The sequence below is a fragment of the Microtus oregoni genome, unplaced genomic scaffold (assembly GCF_018167655.1).
Source record: "Microtus oregoni isolate MIOR12 unplaced genomic scaffold, Mior012 000018F_ref0000195, whole genome shotgun sequence".
Classification (NCBI taxonomy): Eukaryota; Metazoa; Chordata; class Mammalia; order Rodentia; family Cricetidae; genus Microtus; species Microtus oregoni.
In genome coordinates, this window is record NW_024543077.1 from 35950829 (window position 1) to 35963618 (window position 12790).

Sequence of the window (12790 nt, forward strand, 5' to 3'; positions counted from 1 at the left end):
GATTCATAACTCAAATAAGTTAAAATCATAGTATTTGCTGCTCTTGCACAATATGCTACAGCGAAACTCCACTTCTCCACTAGGCGCTGATGTTAAATTAATCCTGTGGCCTCCTTAGCATCTGTGTGTTCCTATGTGCTGACATCTGGATAAGAGAAAGAAAAAGAATTTGATCCATTTACAGTTAGTTTCTCTATCTCTCTTCAGTAAAGAAATAATGATCTTGCTGGGTGATGGTGGTGCACACCTTTAATCCCAGCACTCAGGGAGGCAGAGGCAGGTGGATCTCTGTGAGTTCGAGGCCAGCCTGGCCTACAGAGTGAGTTCCAGGACAACCAGAGATACACAGAGAAACCCCGTCTCAAAAAACAAACAAAAGATGTAATAATCTAAGAAGAAAAAAGAAAAAAAAGAACAGCATAGCTTTCCACCATCAAGTTGCATGACAGTTACGAGCACCGCAGTGTTACTACAACCACAGGCCCATCCTTGTTTCAAACACTTGCCTATTTAATGACATCATTGTACACCTGCCTTGTGACTGGGCTTCCTGTGCACAGAAATGAGTTTTTCTGAAGGTCGAGTTCACACCATGGGAGAGCTCATCCCTGCTGGTGGGGGGGGGGGCAAGGTGGAGTGGGGGGATGGGGCGGGGGGCGAGCAAGGTGGGGAGGGGTGGAGCAGGGTGGGAGTAGAGCCAGGTGGAGGGGCGGGGAGGGGCAGGAGGGCGGGGAGGGGCAGGAAGGGGCTGGGAAGTGGCAGGTGGGGATGCTGTGTTCTGTTTGCTGCTTACTTGTTCTAATAAAGGCTTAGAACTAGGACATAAATGTAAGCCCAGACCAGCCTCTGGATAGTGTGTCCCGAGGAAGCCCCACACAGCATGTCAAAGTCTTTCCTGTCTGGGTAGACGTGGGGAAGCATCAGAACTAGAAGACAGTTATTAACTGACTCTCTGATTATTAAAACCAAACTCAGTCGTGCCCAGAGGATGTCACCAGGACACAGGAGCTCACATTCAAAAGTTCTAGAAAAAGTAACCAATTATGCCAAGAACCAGGATGTGCTTGCTTCTCAAGCAAACGAAAGGCCCTGAAACAAGCGGAAATAAAAACAACTTCAGAGCTGGTAATAGAATTATCCTTTGGGAGGCGGGAGAGTATAGTATAGCAAATGGAGAAGAGACATTTCATCATTGAAGTGACAAAGATAAAATGAATGAAAGAGAAATTTTAGAATTGAAAGGCGATGTCTGAAACAAAAATTCTACTGTGGGTTCAATAGTAAAAGGAGAGGGGGGACCTCTCCGGGCATCTCCAGACCGCTGAGCACAAAACGGGCAAAGCTGAACAACGGACAGGACAAACTGAACTAGGAAAAGATTTCGAAGAATATTATGTATGCCAATGATTACGATGGCTAAAGTGTTTTTTTTTGTTGTTGTTGTTGTTTTTTTTAAAGAAACCGCAACACAGTGGGCTACCTGTAATGTGCCAAGAGGAAAGAACTTGGCCGCCAGACCTGGTGACACAGCCCCATAATCACAACTACTCAGGAGGCAAAGTCGGGATGACAAGGTCAGGGTCTACCTGGACCACTGAGTAAGATCGAGACTAGCCTGGCTAACTCAGGGAGACCCTGCCCCCCAAATAAAAGTGATGGAATAACCACAGAAGGTCTAAGGCAGGAGATAAGTGGCGGGCGCTTAGAGAACCCCAGGCGCCAGGTTCTGTCCCTGCCACCAGCACCAAACAACCCAACAGAACTCGATTTCCAACTCAGCAGTCCCCATGCGGCAAAGCCATCTTTGAGGACTAAAGGCAAAATACAGAGCTCACTTTTGCTCCTCAGCAGCCGTGTTCTAGGCAAACGCTAAAGGACTTTCCCTTGACAGGAAGTGATAGAGGAAAACCCGGAATTTTAGAAATGAAGAGATAATGATGACGTGCCGGCGTGTCCAGAATTGTGTATAAATACTGAAACCTAATCATCATTACCATCAGCGAGGGGTCTGTGTGTGCAACGGGTGCCCCATTGGATAAAGCAGACTGATGGGGTTTAGCTAGTCAAGAAAATGCTCACAACCAGATCTCGTGGAGGGCGTTTCTCAGTTGAGGTTCCTTCCTCTCTGATGACTCTGGCTTGTGTCAAGTCAACACAAAACTAGACAGTACACAGACTAGAAGAGATTGTCTTTCATCCAGTGAAATCCATACAGCAGCAGCAGTAAGGCCGCCTGCAGCTGGATTGGCCTGGACATGCTCAGGGTGCCTGCATCCCCTTAGCCTGCGTGGCCAACAGCGTTCGATTTAATCAGCCCTTTGCAGCAGCACGGTGGAAGCCATTGACAGTGCAATAAGCCAAGGGGGAAAAGGCGAAGGGCACACAGATTAGAAAGGAATTAAAGTGTCACTATGTGCAGACAGCATGATTGCCAATAGACAATACCCCAATAGGCCAACATAAGAGACCAGATGCGTTCTTAAAGTTGCAGGGTACAAAATCAGTATGCAAATAATCTTTTCTCTAATAGGAGCAGGTAACAGCCAAACAAAAAATCAATACCATTTACAAGAGCAAACAAAAATTAAATACTATGCATCCATTAAAAAACAGCAAAATACTTGAAGACCTAAAGCAGGTGGAGAGATTAGTACATTCATCAGTTAGAAGACTACTCAGCCTGTCAGTGTTATCAGTGACAATTTCAAGAGGATATTTTTTAGATATTTACGTTTTACTCTAAAATTTATATTGAGTTAACAACCAGTCAAAATGATTGCTTAAAAGAGAACAACAAAAAAAAAAAATGTAAGACATCACCTGACTCAAGACTACCCAAAGTTTCCAGAATCAAGATGATCCAGTTCTCTGGATCACAGCCAGCCTAGAGAATCCAGCAGCAGAGCCACAGGCACAGGGACAGTATGCTTTCAACCAAGACACAGAGCTGAAACTGATGGGGGAAAATAAGGAGATGTTTATTTATTCATTTGTACATGTGTATGTGTTGATGGAGGTCAAAGGACAGCCTGTAGGAGTCTGTTTTCTCATTCAGCCTTGCGGGTCCTTGGTTGTCAACGTCAACAGCTAGCTGGTACCTGCTGAGCTAGCCCATTCAGCCCTCAAACATTTTTGAATTTATAAATCTTTAAAATCCATTGTTTGCAAATGGAACCGGCATCTGCTAGCAGTTACTGCTCCAACGTGGACAGTTTGTGGAAAGAGTGGTTGTGGAAAGAGAATTCTTATTTAATGCTCTTCAGGGTTTTTGAAAGCTGCAGATTTCTTTTCATGATAATTCACCTCCACAGCAGCAGGCCCAGAAGGACCAGGATTTGAACAGCTGAGGGCTAGGCTGGTCTAGGGCCTTCCTTGAGGCCTCAGGTAGGAACTTCCTTAGTTCCTTGTCTAAAAGGAACTTAACTTGGCAGAGCCAGTAATGGCCTGGGGCCAGGGCCTTGGGGGAATCCCAGCTCTTCCCAACCCCCAGGGGTCACTGTGTGCCAGGACTCTGCTGCACTTGGGTACCTGGTGTTGCCTTCGGGCAACCTGCTCGATCAGCTCGCTGCTGACTTCACATGGCTGTATGATGCTTCTTGCTGACATTGCCCCAATAAGATGCTGTGTTTCCTCACAAATGTGCTTGAATGGGCAGCTTGTGCAAGCTCGCCCGATCCCAAACTTTTCTCTCCTCTGTACCTTCTCATCACCTGGTCATCTTCCCCTTTAGGACCTTGTCACAAGGTCAGCTAACAGTGGTACATTTCAGGGAGTTCTGCTGTTTTCATCTCCACACACATGCACACACACACACACACACACACACACACACACACGTAAATATGAATGAGAAAGAGTGATTATAGCTACTGAAATAAATATGCCTCTCTCCTACAGAAAAACCAAAGTCTGCTTCTCAAAACAATTAGGGTACCTATGGGTTTGGTATACTTACCAAGCAGTTAAATAATACTCACTTTTATTCAAGAAATGTCCAGATACAATCCAATTATAGTCACCCCATCATTGACTTTTGAAAGTCAAGGACTTTTAAGTGTTAATAGCCTCCAAAGTTAATTATATTCTAACTTGTCCAGATTTTATAGGTTCCCCGAGTTTTCCTAAAGGATCAATGCGGTACTCAGCTAAAGTAATCTGTATTAAGCACTCAGCATGGGATTGGGTTATCAGTAAGTGCCCAGCATTAGGGATCACCACCACCAAGCAAGCATCTTTGGGAAACAGAAGGCGGCATTATGCAAGTAACCAAGATGTGTGTCCAATGTTTTAAGATGATGCCTTCAACATCTGTCCCGAAAGCTCTCGGTGGACGATGGCCAAACACACTGACAAAGGAATAGATAGTGAAAAATACTGTCTCCTTCCCAGTGAAGGTGTTACCGTAAGATTTACAAACACTTCGATTTTTCTATAAGTGAATAATAACAATGTAGGGGGCATGGGGCACTGATAAACCTCTGCTGCCCAGGAGAGAGAGGGAGGTAGTGAGGGGTGAGGAGAGAGAGATTACACAGGTGTGAGCAACCTGGAAAAGCGATCATTGACATTGGAAAATCTTAAAAGTAAGAAATATTAACCAACAGTTGAGTATGAAACATGAATTGAAATATGACAAGACCCAAGTGGGATGACAGGTTAGGAATGGGACATGATTCGGCCTCTAATGGATATAATAGATACAGGCATCTTTTGGTAGGCAGAACAAACGGCCATGGATTAAAAATTAAAGGTAATAAAGACTTTTATAAATAACAAAAGCATGATTGATTCTGGAGGCAATCAACTAGAAACGCATGTGCTGGAAGAGAGGTGTGTTTTCTGGGCAGGAACAATAGCCACTAGGCATCCATGTTGGGATAACCCAATGAGCAGGGAATGATGGGACAGTCGAGCTTTACTTCAGGTGATCGTTTTTATAAGCAGCACCCAGCAGAAAATGGAGGGCCCCTATCCGTTATCCGTTCTGAGATTTTATAGCAAGGCTCCCACTATATTTCCTTGAACTACTCTCATTTCTGTTTGTTTGGTTGTTTCTGCAGTAAACAAATAAATGGAATCAAAGGGTCCTGAATGCTTCCTACTGATGGCAGAGCCGAGCTGCCTCCTACTGATGCTAAGAACCCCCGGTGCTGCTCCTCACACTCCTACACTCCAAACGCTTGGCCAGGTCAGAAGACAAGTCTGTCAACTTGGAAATAAAAGCGATATCTGTTCTCACACTGGGACAGGTTGACTCGTGTGACCTGGAGAAGAGGGTGTGCCTGGACACCTAGCGTCCCCTGACCCCATCTCCATGTCTTTTTAATCACCAGGAGATTCTGTGAAGGGCGCTTACTATCTGAAAGCGCTGATCAGCCCACGGAATGAGCCGTGAGTCAAACCTTCCCCACAACGGGGACGAGGGCAGATGTTGGAACAATAAAGACGATTAGCATCAAATACCCACCACTGTGTATCTATCAACTTTTTATAAGAGGACTTGTTGTTTTATGGGAACAAAAACTCTGCTCTTTTATTATAATATTAACAGAAAGATTGTTCATATTTCATACAGTTAATTAGCAAACATATCAATACTGTGAACACTTGCTAGATAAAATTGCTAAAAAGGTTTGCAAATAAATATATCTGCTAATTAGATAGTAAAGACCATTGGTGAGAAAAGGTTGTTTTCTTACATTATAATGATCCCATTATCGATGGAAAACGAGTCCGAGGGCAATCCAGCAATATTCCAAGCTCGAATTGTCACAGCTTCTCCCAGAGTGCCCATAAGAGAATAGTCATCTGAGCAGGGGATGTCTCTTTCTTTGCACGATGCTGACCACTCCTTGGTTTGGTTCTTTGAAGTATTCACAGAAAAAGATAGACTTGAGTTGGTGGACAGTTGCCAAAGGAATCATATTTAAACTCCTCAATAACTCTTTATTTACGGAGAAAACCAACTACTGTTGTTTCTGATGCCCAGAAATGACTTGGGTATTGTGATGATTTGAATAGGTGTGGCTCCCATAGACTCATGTGTTTGAATGCTTGGCCTATAGGGATGTGTGGCCTTTTGGGAGTAGGTTTGCCGTTGTTGAAGGAAGTGTGCCACTGTGGGGGTGGGCTCTGAGGTCTCATATGCTCAAATGACACCCAGTGTGGGACACAGTTCACTTCCTGTTGCCTGTGGATCAAGATGTAGAACTCTCAACTCCTTCTCCAGTATTGTCTGCCTCCATGCTTCCCACCATGATGATAACAGACCAGACCTATGAGTTGTGAACCAGCCCCAATTAAATGTTTTCCTTGATAAGAGTTGCCATGATCATGGCGTCTCTTCACAGCAATAGAAACCCTAACTAAGATAGGTATCAAACCTTTCTCAAAATTATAATTAAGAAAGTACTCAAGGGCTGGGTGGTTGTGGCCCACGCCTTTAATCCCAGCACTTGGGAGGCAGAGGCAGGCGGATCTCTGTGAGTTCGAGGCCAGCCTGGTCTACAAGAGCTAGCTCCAGGACAGGCTCCAAAGCTACAGAGAATCCCTGTCTTGAAAAACAAAACAAAAAAGTATTCAAATGAAAATTAACTGTAATCAGTGGTGACCCAAAGCCTAGATGGACCCTGTGACAAAGTTGGTGTTTTGTATTGGAAAGAACATTTACTGTGCACTATTCTAAAGTTTAGATTTACAAAGTAGCCGACATTCTCTGGTTTAGCTTCATTTCTGCTGTTAAGATAAAATAACAAGAAAGATCAGCACGGGGGAAAATGGGTAATTTTGTTCTCAATTAAATTCGAGGTGGCAGGAACTTAGAGTAGCTATCATAACCACAGCTGAGAGTTGAGTGAGGTTGACTGTCTGCATGCCTCTCCTGCTCAGCTCACGTTCTCCAGAGCCTACCGCATAAATGGTGCTGCCCACGTACAGAGTGGATCCACTCACTTCAACTAACCCAATTAAGAAAATCCCTCACGGGCATGCTCACGGACCAACCTGATGGAGGCAACCCGATGGAGACTCTCTATGTGACTGTAGATTGTGTCAAGATGACAGTTAAAAATAACCATCATGTTCTCCATGTAGTGTGCATATTTTGTTTAGATTATAAATATACAGAAAACACTATATTATTATAATATGAACCTAAACCTGTGGAACGGGTAGAGGACACAGAAAACATCTATTTCTGGCTCCCACATGCTGTGTAGGAAGGACCAACTAAAGGCTATTGGGATCTACAAAGGGTCAGGCCTCACTGTGAATCTTGCCCTGTTTAGAGGCATGGTCTGTTATGCTGCCCTGGAACCAAAAGAGTGATCAATACGGGTTACAGACCAAAGGCTTCAGAAATAGTAAGAGACCCGACTGAGAGGAGAATAGGAGCAGACAACAGGAGGATGTCCATAAGCAAAGTGGACAAGGGAATGTGCGAGATGCTGGCACCCATGGGGCAAATGGGGATGCCCTGTGTGTACGCAAGTGGTGCTGGGAAGGGCGTGGCTGTCACAGTCCTCCCCCTCAGGTTCTTACTTAGTGGGCTGTGTCAATGCTCTAGTTTTGCGCATAAAGGTCACGGTAGTAGGGTCAGGGGTTCATGACCTTATGTTGTTAGTGTTATGTAGAATGTCCCAGATCTCCGTTAGTAATAAAATTACAGAAGACATTGTTTTCCCCCATTGCATCCCAGCAGTAGTACACAATTTCAGTTATTCATCTACCAAGGATGGCATCTTTTATGACTTCATTAAAGCCAGGCTCTGTCTCATGCTTATAGGATGTGAACACGGTTTCTTTGGAAGTTAGAATACAACCCAAATGCATGAATGAAAAGCAGAGTTCTACAGCCATGTGTGCATGACAGGTGTTTTTAGGGGAAGGGCCGCAGCAAGTTGGAGCAAGGGTTGGTAATAGGATTAGCTAGATTTCGTGTACTTCCTGGGGATTAGGTATCTAGATAATCCTGTGTATCTCACAAGAGGTTTCCCTGGGAAACTTGGGTAATTTGAGGACCTCTAACAGTGGGCCCCTGCCCTCCAGGTGTGCTGGAGTCTAGAAAGGGAAATCACTGAGCTCGGGGCTCAGCGGACAATACGTGCAGAAGCGCAGGCTTTACCCGGGGCTGAAACCAACGGAGACTACAGCCGGGAAATACCGTTTCGCCCGCCCTTAGAGCTTTTCCAGTGGCAGTGACCGTTTCTGCCCTTTGTAGGGAGACACCTGGTGACCAGGAAGACACCCCGGCCTCTCATCTTTTCATATTATATCACCACTGTTATTTTTTAAGATGTTGTCAACACTACCTTATACGAGGTTCTCTGTGTGCCCACCTGCCCCATGTTTCCATCCTCTTTGGAGGATTTCCTGGTATTTTTTTAAAGATGTATTTCAGGCTCTTATGGTAACATGCAAAATGACTGAGCGCCAGTCGTGGTGTGGCATTTCTAGCTGCCCAAGCCGCAGATAAGTGTTCAGTGGGGGTCAGGGAAGACACTCAGGAGTACGCTTTGAACTGACAGAGATGGGTGTGAGTGCCTGCTAATCTTTCCATACAGTAGAGTCAAGTGGCCACGGTGCTTGTTGCCACCCTCTCGCTGAGTATCTTGATAGCTCTGGGGAAATGTCCCAAGCTTTATAAACTTCCATGACTAAAACCGGCAAGTAAACTAATCCATCACTATCCGGATAGTTAAGTTAAACATCAGCCAGCTGAGCTGCATAGAAGCCAGCAACGCAGCACCCTGGGAGCCCATCCGAACAAGGCACAGACAGACTGGCCGAGCTGAGGAGCTGAGGGTCACAGTGCCTCTGTGACCTCAGAAAGGAAATACAGAGCCCTCTCGCGAAAAGGCTATTCCTAGAAGTTCCACGTAAGGATTTTAAAATAGCGTGTTCTAAAAGTTCAATAACAAAGGCACGGTAATAGAGGCAGGAAGAATCAGTTCTGCTTAGGAGAAAGCCCTCAGTGAGGCTCTGTGGACACGATACTCAAGTTCACCAGGGAAACAATCAGTAAGGCCCTCGGTGAAGGTGGTCTTGTCTGTATAATGTTCAATCTCTGACACGGTTTTAGAATGACTTGTTAGGGCCCATGCAGAGGAGGTGGGGAGACACGCATCCCCTCGAAGGGGTGTGCACGCTGACGCACGCTCATGCACGTGAGTCCCTTTCCACTTAGGAACAAAAATTCCACCACTAGAGCCTTTAGATTTTAAAACAATGTTTCATATAGCATGTTTTGGCTATGAAGCAATTTATAGGATATCTAAAATAGGTAAGGATAAATAATTTAAAATTTGCCCTTTCTTGCCTTACCCAAAAATTAAAGTAAAACAAAGTTGAAAAAAATAGCCCCAAGTTCCCCCACAACAGCAATAACAACAAGTAAACCAACCGGAAGCTGGTGTAGCGAAGAGGGGGGAAAGCAAGGGAGAGGCACAAGGGCACCCCTCACCTGTCTGTAGTTGGACGTAAAGGCCCCCAGGTAGGCGACAACCCCCGAGGAGATGAGGATGTCCCCTGTCAGGTTGATGTACAGCTGCCCGAGCTCCAGAGCCGAGTTGCTCCAGCGAGTTTTCTCGCCTCCCAGGCCTCCAATCAGCTGCTCGGCTCGCTCCAGCTTTTTGCTGCACAGATCGACCTCAAAAAAGAAAAGGGGAGCTTTAATCAACATGGGCAAATAAAATAAGCCGAAAATTCCGCAGCATTCCAAACTCAAGAGATAGCTTTTCTCAATTACAGACTAGCCTGAAGTTCCGAAAAGCACTTTTAAAAAGAAAAGCGTGATGCATCTTGCTGCGATTTGGAAAGTTCATGACACCTCGTGTTTTAAAACAAGTAAATAATTTCAAAAAAGTTCTGGGAATTCCTACAGAGTATTTAGTACATAACAGTACAGGCTAACTCTACGGAAATGAACTTCAACACGGGAGACTGAGATTAATCAAAAACAGTCTCCTGCAAATACAGATGCTTTAAAGCAATCTGACCAAAAATGGGGGAGGCCTCAGGAAGAAGCAGGCTAGGAGCGTATTTGCACAGCGTGCACGAGGGCCGGGGGTCCAGCATGAGCACTGTGCTTTAAAGGTTTTATAAATGTTTCTCCTCCGCTCACAGAGTTGGTTTAAGGCCGCTTTGAGAGGCTAAGAGTTTTAGCAGTTCACACTTATTTACAAAGCAGAGTCTTTCGAGGTGTTGAACGGCGCCGTCCTCGCAGACACTCGCAGTTAAGCTTCCGAGAGAGCATCAGACAACAGCTAAGCGCCTGCTCTCTCCAGCCAACAATCAGCCCGAGTTTATTTTACACAATTAAACAGCGCGAGAGAAAGGGGACGCGGGGGATGTTTCTCAAGGCGGCGGATCTGGGGAGCAGCCCTCAAGCCTGCATCAAATGTTCCAGCAGGGCTCTTGGAGTGAATCACTATAATTTAACTTTCAAGTGATACCTCATTCTTCTTTTTAAATTAAATCAACACATTTGTTTTACTTGTTCAAGATATTTTAACAGAGCTGGGCGGTGGTGGCGCACACCTTTGATCCCAGCACTCGAGAGGCAGAGGCAGGTGGATCTCCATGAGTTCGAGGCCAGCCTGGTCTACAAGAGCTAGTTCTAGGACAGGCGCCAAAGCGACAGAGAAACCCCTTACCCCTCTAGCTCCTCCCATGTCCCTTCCTCTCAGACTGATAGCCTCCTTTTCTTAATTATTGTTACGTGTGTGTGTGTGTGTGTGTGTGTGTGTGTACACATAACTTGCTGAATCCACTTTTTCTTATCGGCGTGTACATGGTTTCAAGGCTGATCCTTCTAAATTTGACAACCGATGAGGGGGCTCATCCCCGGGCAAGGCTAATTCTCCCCCTCTCTGCTTGCAGGTCTCTCTCTAGGAGAGGGAACTCATAACCCTTCCCTTCAGCAGGTCTACTGGTCTTGCCATTGGCCCAGCCTTGTTTATGCCACCATTCCTAGGAGAGACGGTTTCACAGCAGACTCCCTGGTGTTCTAGCTCTTACAGTCTCTCTGCTCCCTCTTCTCCCATGTTTCCTGAGCCATTGATGTAGGAGTGACAGGGTAAAGTAGCCACTGTGGCTGGGCTGCCACAATTGGTTTCTCTCTGCATTGCGTCCAATGGCGGTTTCTGTGAGAGTCTCCACTTGCTGTAAAGAGGAGCTTCTTGATAAGGGTAGCAGTTACACTTGCCTGGGAGGCCTAAGAGCTAGGAGACAGATGAGAGAGCACAGGGCACTTGTCTCTCTGGGCCACGTGTGGGGCCGTATTCATTGCTGCCCTATTGACAATAGTCGGGGAAAGGAAGCAACCTGAATGTCCTTCAATAGGCAAATTAATAATGAAAATGTGGTACATATACACAATGGAGACCACTCGGATGTAAAGAAAAATGAGATCATGAAATTTGCAGGTAAATGGAAGGACCTAGAAAAGATTACATTGAATGAAGTAGTCCAGACCCAGAAAGGCAAATATCATTATTCATAAAAGAAGATAAGTACAGTTTACCTTGGGACTCAGACTGTGAAATTTTATAATGGAGAACTGGATGTTAGATGACATTTATGTGGCTTCAGAGTAAGAATTTGTCTTACGTATTTTCCCAATACTAGGAACCATTGTTTAAAATTAAAAGACACAAAATATCGGTTCTCCTACAGATAGACATGAAAAAGCCAAGCTTTGTAATGGGTCATAATTTTGATGTTCCCCAAATTAAGCCCTTCTTACTCCACTTTCCCGCTCTAACATAGCTCTAGTCTCTCAGCTTCCCAGTGAATCCGATCACAGAACACAAACAATCACGTTGCCATCAGAAAACCCTAAAGAAAACATTCCGGCAACTTCCTTTTTCCCATGACTACTTCTTCCTCTCCAAGCAGACATTTACTATAAATTTAGGCATGTGTTCATTTTAATTTTTTCCAACATTTTTAATTACAAAAACCTGAAAATATCAAAGGCACAACAAACAAGCCGAGCAACTATACACTCTCTCTTACGCTACCTTACTTAAAGAAAACGTAATCTGCCTAGCAACAGGTTACATCTTAAAGACTGACACCATGTCCTGTCTGGGTTCAGATACAGATACAGGGCAGATTTAGAGAAGAAGGAAGTGGCCTGCACCTTTAACCCCAGCACTCAGGAGGCAGAGGCAGGCAGATCTCTGTGTTCAAGGCCAGCTTGGTCTACAGAGTGAGTTCCAGGACAGCCAGGGCTACAGAGAGAAACCCCGTGTGTCACTGTGAAAAGTGTGCAGACATCCGGGTTCGGGTCACAGGCCATAACTAGAAGTTAGGCTATCCGTGAATGAAACAGGACTGGCGAGTCCTGGGCCCCTACGTGAGGGTCCTCGCCCATTTGCGACGGCCAGCACATACCTGGTTTTCCAGGTCAGCTTTCTTCTGCTTGTTCAGCTCAAGCGTGTCCTGAAGCTTGGCCAGCTTGTCCTGGACCTCATACAGGGCAGCCTGCTTCTTCCTGAGACCATCCATAGCGATTTTCAGCTCCCCTTCAGCTGCAGCCAGTTTTATCTTTTTGGGAGCTACAATTTTTGCCACTCTACGAAACAATAAAGTTGGGAAATTAAGTTCCTCTGAACATTATAGGGACCGTTCTAAAGCTCTTTACAAAGACTCAAAACCCTTCTTTACACAGAACGTACACGGATTTCTACATTCCACATTTTCTCACGGAATCAAATCAGATACAAAGTATAAGAAATGATCATCATGACTTGAGGCGTAAGAGACATAAGACGGCAGATTAGGGGCT

At 45.2% G+C, this 12790-nt stretch overlaps 1 protein-coding gene across 1 annotated transcript in view; it reads right to left on the reverse strand.

Annotated features, from left to right (window-relative positions):
• The window catches only part of Dnah7 (dynein axonemal heavy chain 7), a 195366-nt gene that overhangs the window by 58007 nt on the left and 124569 nt on the right, over window positions 1-12790 (reverse strand). The window contains exons 45-47 of the mRNA XM_041668272.1: window positions 12397-12577; window positions 9461-9646; window positions 5700-5863 (exon numbers count right to left, since the gene is read on the reverse strand). Coding sequence (XP_041524206.1) covers window positions 5700-5863; window positions 9461-9646; window positions 12397-12577 — 531 coding nt within the window. The remainder of the gene's footprint in view (window positions 1-5699; window positions 5864-9460; window positions 9647-12396; window positions 12578-12790) is intronic.